Source organism: Pelodiscus sinensis, chromosome 1 (assembly GCF_049634645.1).
Source record: "Pelodiscus sinensis isolate JC-2024 chromosome 1, ASM4963464v1, whole genome shotgun sequence".
Lineage (NCBI taxonomy): Eukaryota > Metazoa > Chordata > Testudines > Trionychidae > Pelodiscus > Pelodiscus sinensis.
This window is the reverse complement of record NC_134711.1, coordinates 12,979,225-13,006,108: the sequence shown is the minus strand read 5'-3', so window position 1 is coordinate 13,006,108 and position 26,884 is coordinate 12,979,225. Positions and strand designations below refer to the sequence as shown.

Here is a 26,884-nt window from a genome sequence, read left to right as displayed (position 1 = left end):
ACACCCCTCGGAAGCAGTGCAAAGGCTTGCGGGGAGTCAAAAGTAACAGAAAAGCTGAGGAAGAGGGAAGCAACTGCTAGGAAGGAGCCTGGAATTGAATCTGTGGGGTTTCTGAGTATTGGTGACAGAATATAGAACAGTGGGTTTTTTTGTGGAGGGAAGATTGCTAAAGAGTTGGAGAGCCTCCCCCACCCCTGACTCCACGTGGCCTTGCATTCCCCTCAGCTGTCCCCATCTGATTCTACACTCTATTCAGTTGCTCCCGCTAGCCCTTCTGAACCACTGTCTGTGTGATCTCTCAGCAGTCCTGTGTGCCCTGCCCTAACTGCTTCCTTTTCCTGTATCTGCCTCCCTCCAATATCCCATGTCTCCTAATCTGGCCTTGAAGGTGAGGTGCTGTGAGGAATGCAACCAGCTGCTAGTTGCTACTGCCTGGCTGTACTCTGTTCTGGTGCCATAACAGTCCCTTGTGGGCATAACTACAGCACTTCTCTGGCTGAATTGTATTTTCCACCAAGGAAAATATCTGCAGGGGAATTCTGCATATGCTCAGTGGTGCAGAATTCCCTCAGAAATATGACTTTCTAGAATCGAACCACAAGTTTCTGATCTACAGCTCTTAATCAACAGGTGTGCAACAAAGGCTAATTACTAACAAGGAAATTACACAGAAAGAACTGACTTCTGAATTTGGGCATTATCACAATTCATGAATGCAATAAATCAATTTACAAAGAAGTTTCAGAGGGGTAGCCATTTTAGTCTATTTCAGCAAAAATGAGGAGTCCCATGGCACCTTAAAGATTAACAAATTTATATGGGCATAAACTTTTGTGGCCTAGAACCCGCTTTGTCACTGATGTGGCTTCCACCCCACGAAAGCTTATGCCCAAATAAATGTGTTAGTTTTTAAGGTGCCACAAGAGTCCTTGTTTTTACAGATAAGCAGTGTTCCCTTTACTTTTTCCTAATTCTGAGCAGAATTAATTGTATTATGTGCACCAATGTGGAAGTGATAAGCAACACATCACTTTCATATTGATATACATAATAAAATTCATGGCCTAATTTCATGGTTCATGGCCTAATTTCCCCTCTTTCACATGCTCCTCCCTATTTGGGGGGATTATGGCTTCTGTATATTAATGGATTCCCCAGCGTTCTCTTTCTAGATACAGTCTTGCTATCTGATTTAATTACTCTGAATATGGCACGTTTGAGTTAAAGGATTAGTTGGAAGAGCAATGAGCAGGCAACATTCCCAATTTCTATACAGGAGGGTATAGCATACCTTTGCTTTAATTTAATTTCCATCCTCAAAGGGAGTAGCAATCAGGAAACTTTCACTGGAATAATTAATTTTAATTGTGTTTTATATTTCAAGTTATTTGCCTAAAAGATAGGCTGATTCTCATTAGCTGAGAACCGTTAAAATATGTCATTTGCAACTTGACTTTACACAAATGTGTTATTTCTTTGTGCTAAACAAGAGGATAAATATGCATGGATATAGCTTCAGATAGCTTCTTATTCTTACATTTTCATGTTAGAAAATGATAAATTGTGCATTTTTTTTACTGTATTGATTTTTCACTGGTGATCTGAGTCAAGCGTATTTTGGACAAACATTCAAATTTAACTAATTCAGAATGCACAAAAGAAGATTTAATTTTTATGCTGAACATAAGAAAAAATTAATGAAAAGATGTTTTTCATTTAAAACCCATCGATTTATTTAAAAAGCAATTAGAATCTGTAATAGGTGAATTTAACTGTTTGTTTATCCCTCAAGATTTTAGGATTACAGGGTGTCCCCACTATAAGTCGCCCCGGTATACATCCTTCCGCATTAAAGTCATTGATGTTGTAGTTACAGGTGTTATAAGTCCTCATATTCCCCGCTGTTAAATCATGCAAAAAAAAAAAAATTATTTGCACAAATGGAAGTCAGCTGTAGGAAAAAAATTCCCCGGCTTTAAGTCTACGTTTTTTCAGATGTATCTTGGACTTATAGCAAGGATGGCCTAATAGATGATATAATCTTCTCAGTCGTAGTTTTTTTTAATTTATAGATCAGAGGACAAAAAACAAAAAAACAAAAAAACAAATAAAACAAGCTTCTTTGCTTCTCCCAACTGGTTTCTTAATTTTGAATCGACCAGTCAGCTAACAAAATTAGTTAAATAAATTCAAATGAAGAAAACACTCTCTCTACAGTTACAAGAGAGGCTACTGCTGTCAAATGTTGATTTAGCACTTCCAGGTGCTTAGCTAGTAACTGACATTGGTTCAATGATCTGACTTTAAAACTTGACAGCAAACAAAGACAACTTTATTTAAATTATTTTAATATATTTTATAAATATGTTTAGGCCTGAACATATGTTGTCATTTTCAAATTTAATTTTTAAAGGGTTTATTAAAAATAAACCCATATTTAATTTAAATAATCTAATTGAAATTAAAAATAGGGTTTGGGTTTCTTTGTTTTTTTTAAATAACTGATTTTCAATCAATCCTCATCAAATATATGCAGATGAATTAAACATAGGGAAACAGAATTTAATATTTAAAAAATACTTCTTTTTACCTTCCTGAAACTACCAGAGTTCCATCATCCAGCAGATAATCCTTCACATTCTGCGGCAGTGGAAGTATAGCACTGAACAAACAAAAGGCATAACATTTTTCAGAATAATTAAGGCTAAATAAATTAAAATGTCGCAACAATAGTCCACATCTTTTTACCTCTGAGAAGACAAACACAAAAACACAGACAAGTTGTTGTATTCTATCCCAAACATACACCCTTCCCCCCCCCCCACAAAGAAAACCCCAACAAAAACACTTTTTCAAGCCAGTTCCTCAGGTGTATTGGCTCCAGCAGAGCTACCACCCCTTCCTCCTGCCTCTCAGAATGGCAGTGGGAGGTTGCAGGTAGGAGTGCTGCCTCTGTATCAGAAGCAGCAGGGGCAGAGTGGCAGGCAGGAGCCAGTCTGAATGGGGAGCCGATTTTTAAACCAGCTCCCCTCATGGACTGGCTTGACCTGCTGCTGCACTCTGCCTCTGACACAGAGGCAGCAGTGGAGGGTACCTGGGGGCTCCCTGGGAATGGAGCTGGGAGCACACTGACTGCCAGCCCCACCCCCAAGGGAGTATTTTAGTAACCGCATAACCGCAAAATATTGTTGTGGTTACACAATTACTGAAACACACGACATCTAACATCCCTCATGAAAAGGTGTAAGCTTTCCACAGAGTAGTCACTCCATGCCCTGCCCCTTCTCCCTCCCCAACCCAACCTCAGTGTACTCCCCTACACTCAGGAGCCACTTCTTTCATATCAATCTCTCTAGATCTCTAATTGCCGGGTGCTTAAACTGGAGAACAGGGAACGGATCACACCATACTTTCATCGCCCTGTTCTGTTCATTTCCATGGAGGGACTGAGCACGAGCCCTTGTCAGAAGACAGGATGCTGGGCTAGGCGGGCCACTGGTCTGAGTCATCTACCGTCAGCCAGCCCTTCCATAGCCTCCCCCCTCCAGCCCAGCTCTTCCATGCCCTGCCCCACACAATGGCCCTGCCCCACAACTCCATGTTCTCCCTCAACACTCCCTGGGCAGGTCACCCCACGCCCTGCCCCCAAACCCTCCACACCCTGCCCCCAAAACACCCGCCCCCTCCGCAGCCCCCCCTGCAGCCCTGCCCCCAAAACACCTGCCCCCTCCGCAGCCCCCCCCCCGCAGCCCTGCCCCCAAAACACCCGCCCCCTCCTCAGGCCCCCCCCCGCAGCCCTGCCCCCAAAACACCCGCCCCCTCCTCAGGCCCCCCCCCCCGCAGCCCTGCCCCCAAAACACCCGCCCCCTCCTCAGGCCCCCCCCCCGCAGCCCTGCCCCCAAAACACCCGCCCCCTCCTCAGGCCCCCCCCCGCAGCCCTGCCCCCAAAACACCCGCCCCCTCCTCAGGCCCCCCCCCCGCAGCCCTGCCCCCAAAACACCCGCCCCCTCCTCAGGCCCCCCCCGCAGCCCTGCCCCCAAAACACCCGCCCCCTCCTCAGCCCCCCCCCCAGCAGCCCTGCCCCCAAAACACCCGCCCCCTCCTCAGCCCCCCCCCAGCAGCCCTGCCCCCAAAACACCCGCCCCCTCCTCAGGCCCCCCCCCGCAGCCCTGCCCCCAAAACACCCGCCCCCTCCTCAGGCCCCCCCCCGCAGCCCTGCCCCCAAAACACCCGCCCCCCCCCCTCCGGCCCGGCTCCCAAACACCCCCCCGCACACGCAGCCCCTCCCGGCCCGGCCCCGCTCGCACCTGCGGATGGTGAGGGCCCGGAAGCGCGGGTACCACGCCGAGAACTGGCAGTGCAGAACCTGCTCCTTCTTCATCGCCGCCGCTTCGCGCGCCCGGAACCCTCCGCTCCAGCCCCGCGCGGCCGCCCGGAGCCGTTCCCTCTGCACCAGGCGGAAGAAGCGGCAGCCGAGACCCGGAAGGGAAACCCGAGAGCGTGGGCGCTCGGCGAGGGGGGGGTCAAGCGATCCCTGCGCGAGGCCGGGAGCGGGCGCTGATCGCGGAGGAGCCGCTGGCGAGGGTCCCGCCAGCCAGTCAGCGCGCACAGGGAAAGGGTCAGAGGCGGCTGGGGGGAGGGGCCACACCGCGTGGAGGACGAGGGCGGGCGGCATCGCTGGGGGGGCGGGCAGCAGGGGACGGAGAGGTGACGTCACTGGGGGAATGGGGTAGAGGGCGGGGGCATGGGGCACTGTGGACGGGGAGGCATTATGGGAGGGAAGGGGCGGGGGGGCGTGATGGGGGCATGGGGCAGCAGGAGATAGAGGGGTGGTGTCACGGGACATGGGGAGCAAGGGACAGAGGTGGGGGCAGAGGGGTGGTGTCACAGGGGACATGGGGCAGCAGGGGGCACAGGGGTAGCAAGGGACAGAGGTGGGGGCAGAGGGGTGGTGTCACAGGGGACATGGGGCAGCAGGGGGCACAGGGGTGGGCACATGGGGAGCAAGGGACAGAGGGGTGGTGTCATCATTCCTGGCTAGTGGCCATTGATGGACCTGTCCTCCATGAATGTATCTAGTTCTTTCTTGAACCCTGTTACAGTCTTGGCCTTCATAACCATCTCTGGCAGAGAGTTCTCCACAAGGGTTGTAGTGGTTCCACTCTATACAGCTGCTCTGCTGAACCTACAGGCATACCCTTAGGGGGGATACACTAATATTGACCCAGAGAGTGTGTTGCTGCACTCGTGGTCAAGGGTTGGGAGTGAGGCTGGAATGCACTAACGATTTTAATCTGCATCAGTCATAGACAGCACTGTTCTCAACCTCATCTTGAGTTGCAATTCTTATGTTATCTTTCACTTCTTTTTCAAGGGCTTGAAAAATCCATCCATCTTTCATGAGTGAAGGGATTTACACTTTCCATTCCTGCAGACAATGTGCTTTCACTTTGGGTACGTCTAGACTACCGCGTTTTGTCGACGGAAGTTTTGTCGACAGATACTGTCGACAAAACTTCCGTCGACAAAGAGCGTCCAGACACAATGAGTTCTGTCGACAAAGCAAGCTGCTTTGTCGACAGAACTCCGTAGTCTGGACGCAATGTTACAGGCAATAACACCTTCTGTCGACAGAGTTCTGTCGACAGAAGGTTTTATGCCTCGTAAAATGAGGTATACCAGCGTCGACAAAACTGCTGAGTTCTGTCGACGTTATGTCGACAGAACTCAGCGGTAGTGTAGACGCTGGTATAGTTTTGTCGACAAAAGTCCACTTTTGTCGACAAAACTAGGTAATCTAGACACACCCTAAATTTAATAAACCTCATCCCTCCCTCCACACACAAATAAGTCTTTAGGACTTGTGGCTGTGACGGAAACTATTAGTGTATGTTTGGCCCCTAGTTAGGAGGACTTCTATTTTCCTGACTGCAGTAGGATGTCAGTATTGGAACCTCATAGCAGGGGCTTTGTCTTAGATATGCAATTACACACACACACGGGGGGGGGGGGGGGGGGGAGGGGGGGAGAACAATCCTGATTTTACCTGCTTGTTATCTGGTTATTCTGATCTGGAGACAAAGAAATCTTCTATGTCTGCTTCTGTGTAGCAGTTTCTCAAGAAACAGCTGGTAGAAATCAACAATACATTTTCCTAAGCTTTTGGTTTCAGTTTTTGTAGTTTTTACTTTGAAGAGCTGTCAGCAACAGCCACCTCAGGAACCTATTGTTAAAGAGAACTTTAGAATGGAGGAGATACTCTTCTCCTTCCCCCATCCCTTTTTGCCATAGTAGTCACAATTATGGGATGTAGAGTTTGGAGACTTTCCCTCCTTATTACATCTATGAAGTAACATAGTTCAAGTTACAGTGGGGGAGGTTAGGTTGGATATTAGGAAACACTATTTCACTAGGAGGGTGGTGAAGCACTGGAATGGGTTACCTAGGAAGGTGGTGGAATCTCCATCCCGAGAGGTTTTTAAGTCTTGGCTTGACAAAGCCCTGGCTGGGTTGATTTTGTTGGATTGGTCCTGCTTTGGGCAGGGGGCTGGACTTGATGACCTCCTGAGGTCTCTTCCAGCTACATGCTTCCAGCTCCCATCCAGCACACACCATACGATCCATCATCTATAGCCAAGCCCTTCAATACTACCGCATCTGCTTTAATCCCACTGACAGAGACCAGAAACTTCAGGATCTCTACCAAGCATTTATATATTTGAGAGAGTTTGTCTGTGAGCAAGCGGGTGAGCCTATTTGTCCATTTGTTTGTTCAAGAATGCCTCCTAAATGGTAAGAGTTAAGACCACCAAATTTGGTACGCAGCTTCCTTTTAGCCAGGATGTTAGTAATGGTGTCCCTAACTTCTTTTTGTCAGAGGCTGGAAATGGATGACAGTAGAGGGATCATGTGATGATTACTTGTTCTGTTCACTCCCTCTGGAGCATGTCGCATTGGCCACTGGAAGACAGGATACTGGGCTAGATGGACCTTTGGTCTGACCCAGTATGTCCGTTTTTATGTTCCTATCATAACTTAAAGCAAGGTTATGCATGGGGGAGGAGGTGTTGAACCTTCCCCTCCAATTCCTATGGAGAAGCGTAAAACCATACAGAAAAGAGACAATCACCTGACAGGTGAAAGCTCCCCATCTGGGACTGCCTAAGCCCTCAACTTTCCACCACTATGCACCCTTTAGGTGTTGGGAAGGGGTTGCCACTCCCTCCTTCCCCCGATTTGCACAGCAACATTCATCCAGAAGCAAGGGGAAAGTGCATAGTTTGCTCCATTTCTTACTCTGGCTGGGGAGTACAGAGGGTAGGTGATCCTGGATCTGCCCCAGCCAGGAGACACATCCCCCTCCCCCAGCTGTGCCCGCTGGAGCTGCAGTCACCATAGAGAGGCGCTTCTCACCTGGCCCCAAGTGGTGCTATGAGAGGGAGCTGCGGTAGTCCTGTCTATTCCGGGCAGCCTGCATGCTGAACCTCTCATCCCTAGTCCGTCCGTGTCGTGTTGTCCCCTCCCCTCCGAGCAATGATTTACTCAGGAGTATGGAACCTAAGGCCCATGAGCCAGATGCGGTCCTTGGCTTGCCTGGATCTGGCCCTCGGGGCTCCTCCCTCCCAGCATTGGGGACACTGTGCTGCCACTCCAGCCTCCTCCCAACTGATTTTTCTTGGTCAGCAGCCCCTGATCCAAAAAAGGTTCCCCACCCCTGATTTACATGAAGAAAAACAAAAATTGAGTTAAAGACCCAAGCCATGCCGGGTACATTTTCTAGGTGTAATAATAATGGCAGTGTCTGGCCAGTTTCTTTGTTTTGTTTTTTTCTTTCCATTGGAGCATAACCCCATGAGGCCAGGACCATTTATTCCTATATATCCTGTGCAAAGCTGAGTAGGCCATCAGACATCAGAGCAAAAAAATAATACTGTTCACCATCCTGATATTTGGCAGCCATTGATTTCTTTTCCTTTTGGCTGTTACTTTCATGTTCTTTCTCAGAGCTCAAGTTAGTACACTGTTTTTCTTGTTCGTTTTCAGGCTTGGTCTACTCTCTATGGTACCAACTTGTGTTGTTATAAGTACGTCATTCAGACATGGATTTCCCACACTCTTGAGCAATGGTCGTTATACTGAGCTGAGTGTAGGCAGTCCTATGTTAACAGGAAGCCTCCTCTCAGACATAGCTGATGCCTCTCAGGGAAATGAATGTTCTGCACTGACAGGAGAAGCATCCCATTAGCATAGGTAGTGTCTTCACTAAGTGCTAAGCAGCAGAGGTGCAGACAAGCCCTTAGCTTCATTAGTGTGGTTGGCACAGCCCAACAAATGAAGTTGGAGTTTGGGTGCTAGCTTCTTTTAGCAGCAAAGTCAAATACATTGGTGTAGTGCAAATGGAGTTGCCATTGGTGACAGGCCAGTGGATTTTAAAATATATTTAGAATCTGGAGGAGAAATCATCTCAAGTGTACACATCAATGTGATGGAGGTAAAATTCTGTAGTTAAACTGCTTGACATTATCCCCAAAGAGCATTTTTGAGTCATCCTAGAGTGGTAAGAAAGCTGAAGGTTTAGTTTAGTCCTGAGCTTGTTTTCAAACAGCATATTCAAGCAGCTGTTAAATTTGTTATCAATTGGGAAACATGGCTGGGATCAGATCATGCCTTTTGAAGACTGAATTTGGGAAGCTTATCTATGTTTTTATCATGTCTCAGGTAGCTTATTGCAATGCTCTTTCAATAAGGATAACCTTTAAGCTTTTGGTAAGCTTCAGTTGGCTCAATTCCGAATTGTTTCAAGCATCAATTGCAAAGCTAATTGTGTGTGTGTGTTTGGGGAGAAAAAGGGGTTGCCTTCAAGAGAGGTCTGATCAGAATGTGGAACATACAGCGGGACAAAATTTACTCCTCCAATAAGTAGGCCTGAATTGAGCCCCAGGAGAGATGAGTGGAGAGATATCATGACAGATTTAGGGTCCTGTATTAGTATGCATAAGATGCTGGACAGGACTGCCCTATTTACAAGTACATATAAGCTGTTAGACTGAGAATGCAAGCTAAACCAGAATTCACTGTTTTTTAAAACACTGACTTCAGGATTTTAGGATCACACAGCTAGCTATCAAGCATTAAATTAGTGGACTTCATCTGATTCTGATACAGGACTGCACACTGTTGTAGGTGGCAGTACAAAAGAACATCCTTCTCTAGGACTTTGGAATGATCTGTGTTCATAGATTGATATGCAGATTTGATGCAGGTTGTTACAATGCAGCTTTAGACCAACTTATTTTCCATTGTAGTTTTGGTTAATAATCTTTAATTGTGTTGTTGCTCTCAAATTATGACTGAGTGCATGAATCATAACCTTCAGTGAGCCAAATAATATTTCAGTATTTTGATACGAAAAAGTCCTGGTCCCATGCCATCTGCAGAATGTGGTTTACACTTCTTTCAAAGACCTTGTCTAAATGCCGCTTGGAATTATTGCACCAGCTAGTGGAAAAGATCAAAATTGCTGAAGCTGAGACACTGACCGGAACAAAACCTCAGTGTAAGTTCAAAAACTTGTCTCTCATCAACAGGTTTTGTTTCAGTAAGAGATATTACCTCGCCCATCTTGTGTCTCTAACATCCCGGGACAGACCTGGCTAGAGAGATTACATATACAATGCTGCTATCATTGCCTTTTTTGAAACTGTTGTGAAACAGGGTATTTTCTATTTTGCATTCTGATATTACTAACCATTCAAGCTTAACATTTATGGCTTATTGTGTGGCAAATATTCCTTGTTTCTCTTTGCTGCAGGTCTAACTTAATGATAACTTTGAAGTCAGTGTTTTGCAAATGATGCTTTAGCATCATTAAACTGGGAAGGACCCTGTCACAGGATACATTCACCGCTAATGTGGCATGTCTTCCTGGCTATTCTGGGGATTAGCTCCATCTGGCTCTGATGTCCCCGGACATCATCCCTCTCTCATAATGGCCCCACTCACTCTACGGGACTCCATGCAACTTCTGTTTGTGACTCAGTCCTCTTCCGGGGGTAACAAAATGTTTCTGGACTAACTGTCCAGCTGCCTTTCTGTGCCATTCTCTAAGAGTCTGCCAATGTGTCAGTAGGTGATCACAGGCACACCCACTATTCCAGGTTCCATCACAATAGTCCTCTATCTCACCATCCTGCTTACTTCTAGGCCCCACTGCTACTTTCCTATACTCCTTCCTATTTCTCTTTTCGTGTGTGTTCTGGTACAACTATGGGGCCCAACTCTCAGGGACAGAGTGCATCCTACTTCCCTTCAGCTCCCTTCTCTTCTGTGTTGCTGGCTTCCTATAGGCCCAGCCTACATCTGCTCAACTGAGCTTCATTTTCTATTAGCGCTTCCCTGTCCAGCCTAAATCTTCCTCAAGCACAGCCTATTACATTTGTTAGTTAGCCCCTTGTCGGTTATCTTATCCCTTTCAGATGAGGAGTGGCATGAAAACCCTATCACAGGCCTCATTAGACCAGTGAGGATCTGAGGCCTGATTATGGATTGTAGATTTAAGCCTGTAATACATTCGTTTTTGTTATTGCTGTGTATTTTGGCCTCCAGAATATGGGCTCTATCTTGTCTTTGTAGAACTGTGCTAGGGTAGATGTGCCAAAGTGCATATACCCAAGAAAGCTATGATAGCCACTTGTCTAGTACTTTCATAAAATCCACTCTATTTTTAAACACTTAAAGAGGTTAAAAGCACCAGATAAGTCAGATATACAGCAGGCAAGTGCTGTGCAAATTTCCCACTCCTTGGTGGTTGTTAGTTATCACAGAATCTATAGGGCTTTATCTAACCCTCCCTAAAATTTGGGGGAAGACTCCCATTGGCTTCACTGAGAGTTGTTGTTGGGTGATCTCTTCCACCTCATGGCCAATGCTGGATTGTTCCCTCCACTCCTTCTGCTTTGCGCTGTCTGTTGTCTCTTTTGAGTCGTAACCCTGGGCTTTCTTTGAAAAGCAACTTCTGTACTGAACTGTACAATAGTTTTGTGATGCAGACAATGCACTAAACATACTTCACTGACCTGAACCCAAGATTTAACTGGTAAAAAAGCCTGGCATTGCATCACTGTGCTGTCCAACATGTTATCTGCATTAGAACAAGACGAGACAAGTTAATTAGAAAATGGCTAATCCTACATTGTTTCTTGAGTAGGGGTATTAAATTTTAGTTAATCAGCTAATCGAGTAGTCAATGGACTTTCCGTTGATTGGCTGATAAGCTTGCTATCCCACTGTGCCTTTGAGATGTACAAGAGCTGCCCACAGTGGAGGAGGCAGAGGTGTCCAGTCACTATTCAACAACTTGATAAGCATATGCTTATTGGGTAGTTGGACTAGTCACTTACATCCCTACTCTTGACTTGGAAAGGAACTTAATGACTCAAATGATTTTTTTCAGCTCTACTATCTCAGCAGTGGTGTTTTTTAGGAATGTGAACGATTTACCAATTTCAAGTCACCTGTCAGGGCTGGAGCAGCTCCCTGTGTGGCCTATGACAGACGGGTGCTTCAGCCTGGCCAGAACTTGTTGGGGGGGAGGTACAGAGCCCCCGCCCTACCTTTAATTGGTTAGCCAGTTAAACATCACATTTAGCTGGTTAACCAAGTAAACAGGATTTTATATCCCTAGTGGTTTTCACTTTGAATTCTCTTTGTTGCTGGAGGCTTAACCTTACTTGTGTCCTGCTTTGTCCTCCAGCTCAGTTCACAAGCTGTAGCAATATTGATTTGACTTTGCATTGAGAACAAAGTATTATTGTGACTTAAACGGGGCAAGAGTAGTGGTGCAGCTTGCTATCCATGGCCTGTAAAATGCATGGGTCAACTCCTCAGCTGGTGCATCCATGAGAATTTGCATCAGCTGAGGAGCTGCCCCATTGTCTCAGCAGTGTCCCTGAAGTTTATGTGCTGATGATTGTGTTTGACCTCAAATGTTGATGAGGGGTCTTCTGGAGAATGATTTGCTAATTCAGACTGCATGGCTGAATGGTTTGACTTTTACTCTGAAGGTAAATACTGATTCTCTGTTTTGTAGTAGTGTGGCCTTTGTGCAGGAGGTGCAAGAGACGTCCCTGAAAATGGAAAGCAAAACCTCCACTGAAATTCTGAAATCTGAAGGAGCATCCATCCTTAAAGAAGAGGTATAAAGCATTTGTTTTTGCCATGCTTGTATTTGTAATTAATGAATGTAGCATTTAATTAAGGCTGCTGTTGAATGTTAGAAAATATTACATCTGTTCAGGATGTAATAATGTGGTTGATTAACCAATAAGCAAAAGCTTATAGGTTAATGCTATAGTCTACACGCATTCCTTCCCTCTCTCCCCCCCATTTGCCAGTACATTTTTTAGAAGTATGGCCAGCAGCATGGCTCAGTTCCAGCTTGAACCAGGTCTGGGACCTACCCCTACTGTGGCTCTGCATTTAAAGTGCATTAGGAGCCAGGTGGGCAGGCAGCTCGGCTCAGTCCTGGCTTGCACCACTTCTGAGACCTACCCCTGCTGTGGCTCTGCATTTAAAATATGTTAGTAGTCAGGCGGGAAGGTAGTCCAGCTCAGTTCCAGCTCACACCAGATCTGGAAGCTCAGACCCCTCACCTGGAAAGGGGCTGCTGCTATCCTGCCCTCCTGCCTCTATATTAGAGGCAGCAGCACAGCGACAGGCAACCGGTCCATGAGGGGAGCTGGTTTTTAAACTGGCTCCCCTCACAGACCAGCTCCCGCCTGGTACCCCACACTGCTGCCTCTGATACGGAGTGGTAGGGGGCTCCTCAAGAGTGAGGCCAGACTGCATTGGTTGCTGGCCCTGCCCCCGAGGACGATAGACTAATCAAGTAACTGATAAGAATTCATGAGGTTAATCTGCTATTCAATTAACCAATATTTTAACATCCCTAACATCTGTACAAATTTAGACCTGTGATGTCCAACCAGTCCTGCTACTATAGTGGCTACTGCTTTATTGAAGTAGCCACACTCGATCAGCCAAATACATGTGGCTAGCGTATTGGACACCATGACCTTAGACTATGAAACGTGTAGGGATGTAAAGGGTTAGCCGGTTACCCAGTAAGCATGCGATTTACTTGGCTGGAGCAGCCCCCCCACTGTGTTTAATCGGTTAGCTTTTTAATCGGTATTTTACATTAGGTGTATGAAGACAGGACTTTTCTTCTAAAGTCATTATAGTTGAAGTAGGTGACATGCAGATGGCAGGTGAGGAACTTTCACTGTAAAACAATCATAGAAATTACACAGAGGTTATCTAGCATGACTCCTCTCTCACTGACACCCCTCCTCCTCTCTTCACCACTGGACACAGTTGTTCCCAATACAGGCAGTCCCCGATTTACGCGGAGCCGACTTATGTCAGATCCGCACTTACGAATGGGGCTTTCTCGCCCCGGAGGTCGAGGTAGCGGATTGCTACCTGCGAGCTCCGGGGCGAGAAAGCCCCGTTCGTAAGCTGCTCTGGTGCCCCTGGTCTGCTGGAGACCGTCTCCAGCAGACCAGGGGCACCGGGCGGGTTCCTGCGCTTCTGAGGCTTTGTCAGAGCAAAGCCTCAGAAGCGCGGGAACCACCGCTGCTGCCGCTTGAGACCCGGTGCCTGTGGTCTGCTGGGGACGGTCCCCAGCAGACCACAGGCACCGGGACTGAAGCCGCAGCCGCGGGGGGGAGGGGTCCCGCGCCTCTGAGACTTTGCCAGAGCAAAGCCTCAGAGGCGCGGCACCCCGCTGCCGCTGCTGCTCTGCTCCCCGTGTCCCTGGTCTGCTGGGGGGCGGGGGGGACGCGGATAGTGTGCCCCCCCCCAGCAGACCAGGCTTTTGTTTTGGACCCTGGAGCAGAGCAGCTGGGGCGCTGCGGATTGGTCCTGCAGCACCCGCTCTGGGCACTACTGGACCAACCCGGCAGCACCCCAGCTTCTTTGCCCCAGGTCCTGATTCAGCCGCTGCTGGTCAGTTTCAGCAGTGGCTGAATCAGGACGCCTGGGGCAGAGCAGCTGGGGTGCTGCTGGGTTGGTCCAGTAGCGCCGAGGGGTGCTACTGGAGCAACCCAGCAGCACCCCAGTTGCTCTGCCCCAGGCGTCCCCAAGTCAGCCGCTGCTGAAACTGACCAGTGCTGACTACAGGAAGCCCGAGGCAGAGTTGCTCTGCCCCAGGCTTCCTGGAATCAGCGCTGATCAGTTTCAGCAGCAGCTGACTTGGGGACGCTTGGGGTTCTTAAGTTGAATCTGTATGTAAGTCAGAACTGGCGGTCAGTTTCAGCAGCGGCTGAATCTGGACGCCAGTTCCGACTTACATACAGATTCAACTTAAGAACAAACCTACAGTCCCTATCTTGTACGTAACCCGGGGACTGCCTGTAATACTTTTTAAGCTATTCAGGCTAGCTTTTAGTGTCTGAAGTAATGGGACTTTCACCACTTCCCTTGAGAGATCATACCACTTCCCTTGAGAGATCATACCACTGTAACTGAACTCAATGCTTTTTGATATTCAACCTATATTTTCCTTTTCTTAAAGATTATGTGCAAAGGATTTTTAAAAATTGTGTGCCTTTCTTATTACTTTATAGTACCTAAAGGAGGACTTGACAGGTTTACTTGTTTACTTTTAGATTTGTTTTTCAAAAGCTTTTTCTAGCTTAGCAGTATCAGATCTAGTACTCTTTGCTTATAATGATGGTGTCTGGAGAGTATTGTGGATTTTTTGTGTGAGCCTTGTGCACCTTATTTAAGATGAAGGAATGTTGACTCTTTTAACAATGAAATCCTTTCTCTAAAGTGTTTTTAAGTCATTGGAGTTAAATGGTTGTTTAAAACATCTCTCTATATTAAAGAGAACTTTTCTTGTAGGACGACGGAAGTGACATAATGCGTCACTCTTGAGTCCCCTCCCTCAGCTCTCCCACCACCTTCCCCCTTGCTCTGTGTGGCTGCGAACTGTGAGGCCTCCCTTGGGCACAGTGGAGAAGCAGGGCTACGGGGGGTGGGAAGGAGGCTGTCCATCTCATGGTACCTTGGGCTACTTCAGAGCTGGCAATGGTAGGGTGGCATGGGCCAGGGAGCAGGTGGCTAGGAAGCAAGGCAGCCTGACCCCACATGTACCAGCCACTTCGTAGCCCTGCTCTGCCCACTCTCTCCTGGGCGCCTCAAGTCAGGAGCCACTTGAGAAGGTCAGAGGGAGGCAAGGCCTCCGCTTCTCTCTCAGCGGGCCAAGGCAGCACGGGATCGGGCCCCAGGCAGAGACATGCTGCAGCCTGGAGCAGTTTGGAGCCCGCAGAGGTGCCTGTGTACCCCTGCGTGCCCTCGGCTGTGGGTTGCTTGGGGGAGTAAAGGGAGGGGGGGCGTGGGTTGGCCCTCTACTGCCTCCTGCAAATGGGACTCCTAGCCCAGTCCCACAATGCACTGGGTGCGCCAGGCTGCCTCCATGCCATCTTAATGGACATGCTTCCGCTGGGCGTAGGGGGAATCCCTCCATTGACCCACTCTCGGTTCCCCGCCTTACGGACTGGGGGTTAACCCCCGCACCTAGACCTTTCCCCTGCTGCCAGCTTTGTGCAGCATGGGTCAGGGAGTTAGCCCCCGCCCCCCACCACACCACCCCCATCGGGCCTTTGTTCCAGTCCCTCTGGACTTTGCGCCATGTGGGCTGGCAGTTCAACCCCTCCCCCACATGTCGCCCCACCCCCAAATGGACTCTGCATGGCTCCAGTCGGGGGCCTCATTCCCCCCCTACCCACTGCCCCTTGAGGTGTCACAAAGTGGCAGCCCAGCAGCGTTTGGAACAGCTGCTAGCCTGCTGGTGCTATTTCCTTGCTGGTTAGGTTCCCCTTTTGTGGGAGTGGGCAGGGTGTGTGTAGGGTGGGAGGAAGGGGGATAGGGTATATATGGGGATGGGTGGTGCCGTAAAGGGGGATGGTGGAGATGAGGAGGATATAGGAATGGAGGCAGGGAGATGGGCAGTGTGGGGGTAAGCAGCTGGAGGGGTTAGGGAGGATGGGTGGATGTAGGAATGGAGGCATGCTTCCATTCACCACGCTTCTTGTGGCACTGTTTGAGGATAGAAGTCACAGTCCCGCGGCCCATGACTTTTTACTAAAGCAGTAGAGTACTTCTCATTCTGGGTCACCTAACATTGGAGTGCAGTTTCTCTCTAAGACAGCGGTTCCCAGCTGCCGGGCTGCGGCCCACTGCCTGGCCACAAACTGCTGGCTGCCAGGCTGCGGCGGCTGTCGGAGCCCAAGCCAGCAGTTCCTGGCAGCTCACCTCCTGCGGCAGCAGTGGCAGCAGGAGATGCCTTCCTCCCCAATCTGTGCTTGGGGAGGGAGGGGCATGCGCCACCAATGGCCACTCCCCCTTCCCATGCAGCCGCTTTTGCCAGCAGCAACCCTGGGGCTGAAGCAGAGCAGGAGACGCCTCACCAGGGCTCCCTCCCCCGGGCCTCCCTCCCCCCGCACGGATGCTCTTGCCAGCGGCAGCACTAGGACTGAGGAGGTGGTAAGAGGAGGCAGAGCAGGAGATGCCTGCGTTGAGGCTGGCTTCTAGAGATTCTTCCTGTTTATCCACCATCACAACTCCCAAAGGCTACCTGGAAACCTCTGTGGCTGCCAGTCCTTCTCTTTCATCTCTTGCTGCTCCTAGTGCCACTGGTCTGGCATCACCCTGCTGATATAACCTATTCCCAAGCCTCCCCAGCCTATGCAGGAGTCATCTGTCTGCCCTCTCAGCAGCCATTCAGTTAGGAAAGACTTCTCAGCCATGATAGTGCAAACCATAATAAATGAAACGGCAAAACTAACATCTAGTTCCAACCTTCTGCAAGTGACCATAAGTGAATGGGCAAAACACTTAAGTCTCAGGTAGTTAGGAATACCTCTGCCCAGCCACAAAAAGTCCAGCAGGCATCTGGGTGGCCATGGAGTTGATAGGCATTATCATTACTAGAGCTTTTCATTGGTAGATCTCCGAAGGCATTCAAAGTAGGTAAGGATTGCTATCCCTGTGTTACATATGGGAAGAATGGTGCTGTCCCAAAGTGAGTCAGTGGCAGAGTCGGGAATAGAACCCGTTCTCCTGACTTGCAGATCTCATATGACTGAGCAGTCATAACCCCCATTATGGCTAATGCCAAGAGAGGCAAATTCCTCATCATACCCCTTTTACGCACAGCTCATGCTAGCCCCCTAAGGGCAGGGAATTGCCTTCATGTTTTATTTTAAAGATCGGGACTGAGACATTCAAAGCAGCCAAAAGGAGTTGGGCTTCCAGATTGAAATGTAGGTCTCTGACTCCTCTAAACTGGTTTGAAAATTGCAACCTGGCTGTACATATGTTACATGAGTTATTTATATTCCTATTTTGAGAACTCCTCAGTACTTGTGTTTTCATACTGGTGTTACAGCTTCCCACACATACATTGAATTTAAGACTTGTCTTTCCCCCCTCTGTGGGGACAACCTCCCAATTTGTTTATTATTTTTGTTAGGCAATCGCAGAAAGAAAATGGGTGAAGCTTGAACAGACGACCTACATTGATCCCTCGGGCAAAACCAGGTAACTACCTTCCTGTGGCATTTTAAAGTTCTTGCAGTTCTTCCCAGTTTCTCTGACTGAACCAGCCCAGGGTAATGTAATGTGAACACCTATAAACCAATACTTGACATACTGGGCTAGATTACTCCTTGAACGTTAATGGAGTTACTTTGAGGAAGAATTTGGCCTTTTTGTTGTTGGAATATATGTTAGCTGTTAAACTCTATCCTGTAGGTCAGGGTAGCCAAACTTACTGACCCCTGAGCTACATATGGTAATCTTCAGAAGTTTGAGAGCTAGGTGCACCTGCCAGACACTTTTTCCTCCCTTCCCCACTGGGCAAAAACCCCTACCCTCACTATCCAGCTGCAAGGCAGAAGACCAGTGTTCCCTTCCCTCTTCCCAGTATGATAGGTGGAGAATGGTGGCAGGGGGGAGACCTTAATGAGCCACATTCTAACTGTAAAAGAGCCACATGTGGCTCATAAGTCACAGTTTGGCCACCTCTGATGTAGACTAATACCTTGGATTTGGACCATGTGCTTATCTTGCAGTTCCAGTCACTTGCAAAGATGTGCTGAATTAATGCTGCAAGGTTTTAACATTCAAACAGACCTTTGTTTTTTTTCTGGTCCTTTCCAGAGAACTCCCTTTCCCCTGTTGATGGCATATGCCTGAAACAATGCAGGGTCTTGCATGTTGTTGGGATGTTGTTGTTTGGAGGAGAGTCGTCTTCCCTTCTTCAGATCCTCTCACTCATATTCTCTGGCCTAATTCTCTTCATGTGTCAGATTCATCTTTTAGATTAGCTGTGATGACTGGAAATGACAGTACTGCCTTATTTTCCTTCTTCCTAGTGCATTGAGGTCCTTTCTGATTGCTCTCTCTAGAGTCTTCCTCCCCTTTAAGAGTAGCCTCAAGAAGTGGCAGTGATTGAGGCCTGTGTGACAGGTTTATTTTTTGTCAGTTTCATCACTTACTTTCTGAGTTGCAAGAGAGGCCTGTGCCATTTTTGACTTCCAGTTACTAACAGGAATGGGTAACTGAGCTAAGAGCCTTTGCAGTAACCTGCTTTATTTTCACATGATTGTCATGCATGATGCAGACAGAATGTATTTGTTTATTGCTTTTTTCCAAAATAGCCAGTCTTTAAAATCTGGGTCTTCTGTCTTACGTTGCAGCTCTTCAAAATAACCAATCTAAATAAATCAACTGCTGTCTTCATTTCACTTCTGTGCTTCAGTGTCTCCATTTGTAAAACAGAATGACAGTTGTCATTGTCATTTGGAATGACAATTGTCTTCCTTGGTGAAGTGCTTTGAAAGAGCTGTATAAGAACTAAATATTTATTTATTGTCTTAAGCAACCAGCAAAAAACATTTGGTAGCCAGACTGTCTCTAACTAAAGGTGAAACAAAATTGAAGCTGAGACCTTAGGGATACGTTACAGCGAAAATTTAGTATGGGGGCTTGCCTCGTGGCTGTTGCTCCTTAGTGCCACGCTCACTGTATGTTTGCATGTGTTGCTTTTGAATGAATGTAACAAAGTTTCAAGTTGGCCAGTTGTGTGGAAAGTGTGTATATTTCATACATTTCCTTTTTTAGGATTAACATATCCACTTTCTCGTGTTCTCCTTACCCTACAGAATTTGGGAAACAGTGAAGCGTACTACCAGGAAAGAGGGAAGTTCAGCTGATGGTATGGCCCCAGTTACATTTTTGTGCTTGACTTCTTCTGGTATTAATAATGGTGAGGTGGTCTGCTTCCATCAAATGGCAGCAACTGCCACAATAAAAAGATGCAGAAAGTAAGAGTAAAATAAAATGAATAGTATAAATCATGTATATAGTGCCATAGGCATGTAGGGTGTTTTACTGTTGATCAAGTGTAGCTTAGAAGGAGTGGAGCCTCTGCCCTCAAGGAACTTACAAATCACTGCCCTGATTTTTGTGAATAATCACTCTGATGTCATTGTGAAGGCTGGAGTAAGCACTGCTTGAAGGATCAGGCCACGCAGCAAAATATTGCAGGAAAAATGGATCCATAGTCTGGGAAAAATCAATATCTGAAAATATATTTGATTTTATGATTTTTTTCCAATATGAAGTCAGTCAAGATCCTGGGCCTTCAAAGGAACTGTAGCTTGTTTGGACACGGGTATTGGGGACCAAAGTTAAGTGGAAAGATGTAAGATTGTAGTAGCAGAGGAAAGACTCTAGGGGTATGTCTACACTACCCCGCTAGTTCGAACTAGCGGGGTAATGTATGCATACCGCACTTGCTAATGAAGCCCGGGATTTGAATTTCCCGGGCTTCATTAGCATAAGCGGGGAGCCGCCATTTTTAAATCCCCGCTGCTTCGAACCCCGTGTAGCGCGGCTACACGGGGCTCGAACTAGGTAGTTCGGACTAGGGTCCTATTCCGAACTACCGTTACTCCTCGTGAAACGAGGTGTACCGGTAGTTCGGAATAGGCACCCTAGTCCGAACTACCTAGTTCGAGCCCCGTGTAGCCGCGCTACACGGGGTTCGAAGCAGCGGGGATTTAAAAATGGCGGCTCCCCGCTTATGCTAATGAAGCCCGGGAAATTCAAATCCCGGGCTTCATTAGCAAGTGCGGTATGCATACATTACCCCGCTAGTTCGAACTAGCGGGGTAGTGTAGACATACCCTAGGGTACTTGGGTGGAGCTGTTGTTTTCAGACCCAGAGTTTCTGATGATTTATTGGGGCTTAAGTGGAGATGAGGCCATCCAGCAGAAAACAATATATTAGTCATCTTAAGTTAATGGATGTTGAGGGTGCTCACAAGACTAGTGTCAGTGTTTGAACTACCCACATGCTGTGTTTTTCATTGCTCTTTCCTTTATACTTGCAGGTGTATCAATTATACCTGTGTTACTAAGAACTCTCCACTATGATTGCATTGTCCTAGTGAAACAATTCAGGCCTCCAATGGGAGGATATTGTTTGGAATTCCCTGCAGGTAGGTAACAAAAATATGAAGATGATCTACACAGAATGTATATGTAGTTTACTCTGTCCCTCTTGCTTAGGCTTATAGATTTCCATGTGCAGTGTCTTTCAGATTCCAAGATAAGTGATGTTTTCTGTGCTAGAATACATGCAGTTGAAAGAGAAGAATATTTAATAATTAGGGATGTAAGCAAGCAGTCAGCTACCCAATAGGCCTGGGCTTATGGGTTAGTCAAGTTGACTTCTCGCATCCCTACCCCCCTGGTCCCTCTGTATCAGAGGCAGCACGGGGGAGGAGGGAGCAGGAGCCAGTGCTGCGGGGAGCCAGCTTAAAAGCCGGTTCCCTCCCACACGATCTCCATGGTGATGCCTGCCTCCCTCCCCCACTGTTGCCTCTATCAGAGGCAGCAGTACCGGGGGGAGGGGCAGGGGGAGGCTGCCGTGAAGCAGTCTTTGTCCATGGCGGGCCCAAGCTTGCCATGGGCAGAGGCTGCTCCGGCAGCAGCCCCTGTCCACAGGGAGGTCCCAGCTCCCAGGGGCTTCTGCCGGAGCAGCCTCTGCCTGCAGCCAGCCCGGGCTGCCATGGACAGGGGCTGCTCTGACTGAGCAGGCAGCCCAACTCAGTTCTGGTTTGCATCGGGTCCAGGACTTACTCCCTGCTGCAGCTCTGCGGATTAAATGTACTAAAAGCTGGGTGGACAGGCAGCCCAGCTCTTAGTTCTTTTAAACTGTAGAGCTTAGCAAGGGTAGCTTCTGGACCCGGCACGAGCCGGGCTTGCTCAGTTTTTGGCTCGTGCTGGTCCGGAACCTACCCCCATTGCAGCTCTGCAGTTTAAATGTAGTCGGAGCCAGGCTCCGACTACACTTAAACTGAAGAATCACAGTGGGGGTACTCGACTGAGCACCTTATCAACTTATTGTGTAGTCGATACAAATTTTATCAACTGCACGATTAGTCAATCACCCGCCTCTTAACATCCTTGTTAATAATAAAAAGTGCAAAATAGCACAATGTCAGATTTTATTGGTAGAATCTGTCTAATGCAATCTCTTCCCCTTTTCCTCCCATCTTCCACCTCCAAAAGAGAGGAAAAGCCTTTGTGAGCTTGGCATAGGCATACTCATAGGAGAGATTTAATTCCTTTGGGAGGAAAACATCATGGTTTGGTGGATAAGAGGCAGGAGTCCTGTATTCTGTTCCCAGATCTGATACTGACGTTCCTGATCTCCCCGTACCTAGCAGTTACCCCATTTACTTTACCTTCCATTGTAAAACCCTTAGATCCAAGAATGAACAATGCTGTAAAAGAGCTCAATTTTAACTACTTTTAATGTAACATTTACACTGCAGGCCTCATTGAGGGAAATGAAAGCCCAGAAAGCGCTGCCTTGCGAGAGTTGGAGGAAGAAACTGGGTACAAAGGGGATGTCGTTGAATGTTCTCCAGGTCTTTGTTGTTTCTTGACTACCTGACTCAGAGCCAATCCTGTCCCCTTCCTGGTCACAGAATGCCCTAAATTCAATGGATCTACAATGGGTCCACTGTTCAGGATGGGAAAGGCACAAAGAGGGAATATGCACTTCCAGAGCACATCCACAATGTCCCCGGACAACACCAAAGGAGCCATAGATATCATGTGTGTGTGTCTGACAGATGCGGATCCACTGGGTAAAACTGAACATAGAGGGCTATAGAAACAGCTTGACTGCTGCTCTGAGGCATGTGGGAGAACAATTCTGCTTTTAAGGAAGATCCCCATTTACTCATGCTCTGCTTATGGGTCCAAAATATGGTACTTGGTACAAAGTATGCTTATTTTGGAGTCTGACTAAAGGTCTGGCATGTTGTAATTAACAGGTCTAGAAGCTTGGACTTGATTTGACTTCTCTGGGAGGTTTAAGTGTCTCCTTTGAACCTGCCTGCTGAATGAATAACAGTTGCATCATGCAGTCTTTGTACACATTTCTGCTGTGCAAAGGAAGGAGAACTCAGCTTCTCATACAGCTGATTAGTAGGAATGGGGAAGAAGGAAATGTTGCCTGACATCCAAGTCCCCAAAGCTTTTGCAGCCAGCAACTATATTTAAACATTTTGTGCTGCCTGTCACAGAGCAGTGGCAAAACTGGAGTTTAAGAAAAACCTTTACAAAGGGGAAAATGCTAGAGAAGTGGGAAATCTGGACCATAGCTTTGGGTATATTCCTATTAAGGTTGAACTTTGCCCTGCTACAATTGCATATTATCCATAGACTGAGTAGTTCTTTAACACCGTAGAGACAAACAAACAAATAAATAAATAAAATCATGAGCTTTCATGGGCAAAATCTACTTCCTTGATACTATATATATATTTAGTCTCTGAGATGCTACAGGACCACTCGTTTTTTTTTTTTTAAAGTTACAGACTAAGGGTACGTCTAAACTACATGGCTCCATCGACGGAGCCATGTAGATTAGTTGACACAAAAAAGGGAAATGAAGCTGCGATTTAAGTAATCGCGGCTTCATTTAAATCAAAATGGCCACCACGCTGTGCTGATCAGATGATGTCAGTACAGCATGGCAGTCTAGACGGGAATCTGCCGACCCCAGAACCCTTCATCGGCAGATCCCGTAAACCTCGTTTCATGAGACATAAAGGATCTGCCGACGAAGGGTTCTGGGGTCTGCAGATCCCCATCTAGACTGCCGCGTTGTGCCAACAATCAGCTGATCAGCACAGCGTGGTGGCCATTTTTATTTAAATGAAGCGGCAATTATTTAAATGGCCACTTCATTTCCTTTTGCCGTCCTGCCTAATCTATATGGCTCTGTCAGCGGAGCCATGTACCCTAGACACACCCTAACAGGGCTACCTCGCTGAGACTTATCTGTAGACTGGAGTGCTGTGTGCATAACTGATGGCAAAATTGGGCTCTTATCATGTTTTGACTGTGAGCCCGCAGTTTAGCCTTTCATGTACAGTGAAGGAGGAGAAAGTTTGTCCCTGCAGTAGAAATAATCAGTAGGGGCTGAAAATACAAATATGGAAAAGAATCTAATGTGTGAATTGAGGAGACTGTTGTGTTAAGAAGCACTTGTAAATAGAGCTGGATGAAGAACTAATTTTTTGGTTCAGTGGCAGTTCAGAGGAGGGAAAATCAGTTCAGATCAAACCACATCTGAAAAGCTTTTGGAATTTTCGGTGAATTGAGAGATTCCATTTATGGTCTGTCCAGAGTAGGGATTAGAATCTAGGTTTCCCACTTCCCAGGCACATGTCTGAACTATAGCAGTAGCACAACCACTAGCTCCTCCTCCTCCAGCTATTTTGTGAATGGCCAGTTAATCCCACATAGTTTTGGTTTGACCAGAATTGCATTTTTTGACAAATAAACTTTGTCCAAGACATTTTGCCCAGCACGACTTGTACGAACAGATGATGAACCCAGACTTTTTGTCTGGCTTTGTGATGTATGTTGGTGAAGTTCCCTGCTGAATAAGTTTTCTCTTATTGGATCAAATATATTTGGGTGAATGTTGTATTAAAGTGTTCAGTACATTGGTCCCTTTCTCATAATGAACATACTTTACTTTGTAGCTGTTTGCTTGGACCCTGGTTTGACGAACTGCACAACACACATTGTGACTGTCACCATTAATGGAGATGATGCCTGTAATACAAGACCCAAGCCAAAGCCTGGTGAGTCTGGGACACACGTACAGTATTTAATTTTTGTGTTTCATTGGAGGGGCCCTTGCATGGAAACTGTTGAAAGGCTCAGCAATACAGGATCCTAATAACTTCACTTGGGTTCACTGACTTGAACCTCATGAGCTTTTAGGGCATCATCCACCTCCCCTTAAAGTCAATGGAAAGGTTCTCGCTGATATGTGTGGGTGACAGCAGGAACAGGCACTGAGCTGCAGTGTGTGTCTGAACTTGGCTCTTTATGCATTAACACTTTTCTTTCTTCTTGTCGTTCCAGAGGAAGGAGGTATGTTGCTTGCCTAACTTCACTGTGGCTGGGAGCAGGGCAAGTATGCTTCAGCTCTATCAGATCTCATTCTGAATGTGCATGTCTCCTGAACTCTGCTCTTCTCTGGGGTCAAGAGATTTTTCTCAGCAACTTTAGGATCACAGTTGTGATGGTGGCACAATCTGTGGGCTCCAGTGACTTCCCTTTAGATCAGATTTGAAATTCCCAAACAGTTGTTGTACCACAGCCTGGTTTAAGTAGGGAAAATTTCAGTGGAAATGGTCACTGTGACCTATCTAGGATCAGTTTCTCAGCTGCTGTAAATTTGGTGTAGCTTTGATGCCTGTGGATTTGGCCCCTAGACTGAAATGGCTTATCTGGATAAGGGGTTTATCTGGATAAGGGGAACTGCTTGGGTAGATACAGGCAAATAAGCTGTATCTTGTATTCCTCAAGCATGTCTGCCCAGCCTATGTGGCAGGCAACATGTCAAGGATGAGCCTTCAGTTTTCAGTTGTCTCGTCCTCCACTCTGTGAAACTGAAGGTTGTAGTCTCTTGCCAGTCCAAGTATGCAAGCCCAGATTTCCTTAATATTTCAACAGTGAAACATATAATCAGATGGGGGAAGAGGAATAGTGTTTGTTCTTGCAGTACAGTGGACGCTGTCCTTGATATGTCACCATTCTCCTGGCTAACTTGGGAAAATAACTACAGAATTATTGCCTCAAAACTGCATTTCAAAGGTGCTTTTAATCTTGCCGGTGTCTGTCAACTGAGCATGGCCGCATGCCTGGGTGGTAATGGTCTCTGGCTGAAGGTGAACCTGAATCCAGTTCCTTGTCTGCCTTCCATCTGAACTTGAGAGATGAGAATGAAATATACATCTCTCAACAGTAACTCAACTCGATTAGGTATGACTTTTTGACAGATTAAAAACATCTATCAGTGTGAAATACACAAATTATGTTTAATTTTTTTTCTTTGCTAGAATTTGTAGAAGTTGTTTCACTGCCAAAGAATGATCTACTGCAGAGAATTGAGGGTAAGAGTATTTTTTTCTGGCATATTGAGCCAATTAAAATAGTTTTGCAATTTTATCATCTTTGCCCTACTGTAAGCCAACCCACTTTCTAGCCTCTGTATTCCAGATTTTCTAAGTATCTCTCAGCTTGGGAAATTTATAACACTTTTAAAAACCAAAACCATCTACTTGTAGTTTTGTAATTTGGAAAACTTGCATATAACATGTCATGTATAAAGGTAATTAGACAATGTGTCATGTGTTCTACAAAGGAATGTTCATTAGCACAGTCTAGCCAGTGGGTGTCTTTGTTAGAAGCAATTATCAATGCAATGCCTATTCCAGATAGCCACTCATCCACTGAAGCATGTTCTGTGTGCTTCAAGACGGTTCATATTTTGTTTTAATACACACTAAATGAGTTAGTAATAATGTCCAGAGGACTAACATGCCACAAGACTTTAAAGGACTAATATGTTTTCATGCTACTTGTCAGCCCTTGGCTTGAAATCTTATTGTTTTATTTAACTTCTTACTAATAGTATGAATATGAACTTACATCTGCCCCTATTATGTCTATCCTGCCTTTCTGCTTGGAATTCATATTATTCATTGGTTTGGTTTTTTTGCAGAGCTAGTGGCAGGAGAGCACATTTTAGTGGATGCCAGAGTTTACGCATATGCATTGGCACTGAAACATGCAACAGAAAAACCCCTCCAAGTGCCTTTTATGAAGTTCTAAGGCTACATATGTAACCTCATTGAATACTTCCAGGATGGAGTAAGATGGTCAGTGTAGACGTGGAAGCTGTATCTTTTCATACAATAATGGTCCTATAGATTACACACAGTATTAAGCAATCATATTTCTAGGAATGATTGCTTGAAATATTTGTACTGTATAAAGCTTTTCTCTTAACTGTTCAACCTCAGACTCCAAATGGAATTTTATCCTTTGTGGAAAAATAAAAAGAATCATGGCCTGTTAAGAAATCATGTCATTTCTTTGCTGAAAGTGCTCTTTATGGTTGAGCAGTTCACAATTATGTTGAAACTATACACAGAGATCACTTAATCCACCATTGCAGCTTAACACCTTTGGGCTAAGATAATAGGAGATACTTTACTAACCTGAACAGCGCCAAATCTAGCTGGACAGAATTCCCACAAAGCTTGAAGCCTTCACTGTGCTAAGTATATATACTTTGGAATGGGGTCAGATGAGTGGCATTATGAAAAGTACCATATGATCACCCAGGACTAGAAATCAAGCCCTTTGTTTTTAGATCCTCCTCAAAGATGTCTGTGTTCAAAACTCTCATCATCCTCTTTAAAGGTGT

The 26,884-nt window shown here is 46.6% G+C and overlaps 2 protein-coding genes across 6 annotated transcripts in view; one reads left to right on the top strand and one right to left on the bottom strand.

Annotated features, from left to right (window-relative positions):
* CDC123 (cell division cycle 123) overlaps positions 1 to 4,487 on the bottom strand; it is an 81,562-nt gene extending 77,075 nt beyond the window's left edge. For both annotated transcript variants that reach the window (XM_075926014.1, XM_075926015.1), the window contains exons 1-2: positions 4,308 to 4,487; positions 2,591 to 2,662 (exon numbers count right to left, since the gene is read on the bottom strand). In XM_075926014.1, the coding sequence (XP_075782129.1) occupies positions 2,591 to 2,662; positions 4,308 to 4,381 (146 nt within the window). In that variant the 5' untranslated portion in view covers positions 4,382 to 4,487. The remainder of the gene's footprint in view (positions 1 to 2,590; positions 2,663 to 4,307) is intronic.
* On the top strand, positions 4,484 to 26,537 carry NUDT5 (nudix hydrolase 5). Of its 4 annotated transcripts, XR_012903108.1 has the most exons (10): positions 4,484 to 4,618; positions 12,089 to 12,194; positions 17,540 to 17,607; positions 19,233 to 19,285; positions 20,466 to 20,573; positions 21,915 to 22,010; positions 24,144 to 24,245; positions 24,532 to 24,579; positions 25,512 to 25,565; positions 26,177 to 26,246. XR_012903108.1 is itself a non-coding variant. In XM_075926016.1 (9 exons), the coding sequence occupies exons 2-9, from the start codon at positions 12,132 to 12,134 to the stop codon at positions 26,284 to 26,286; spliced, it is 654 nt and encodes a 217-aa protein (XP_075782131.1). In that variant the 5' UTR covers positions 4,484 to 4,618; positions 12,089 to 12,131; the 3' UTR covers positions 26,287 to 26,537. The 4 variants fall into 4 exon arrangements, 3 of the variants coding, with proteins under 3 accessions (XP_075782131.1, XP_075782133.1, XP_075782132.1); XM_075926016.1 differs by lacking the exon at positions 24,532 to 24,579 and having other exon boundaries at positions 26,177 to 26,537; XM_075926017.1 differs by lacking the exon at positions 24,532 to 24,579 and having other exon boundaries at positions 4,487 to 4,618; positions 12,092 to 12,194; positions 26,177 to 26,537.
* The last annotated feature ends 347 nt before the right edge of the window (positions 26,538 to 26,884 follow it).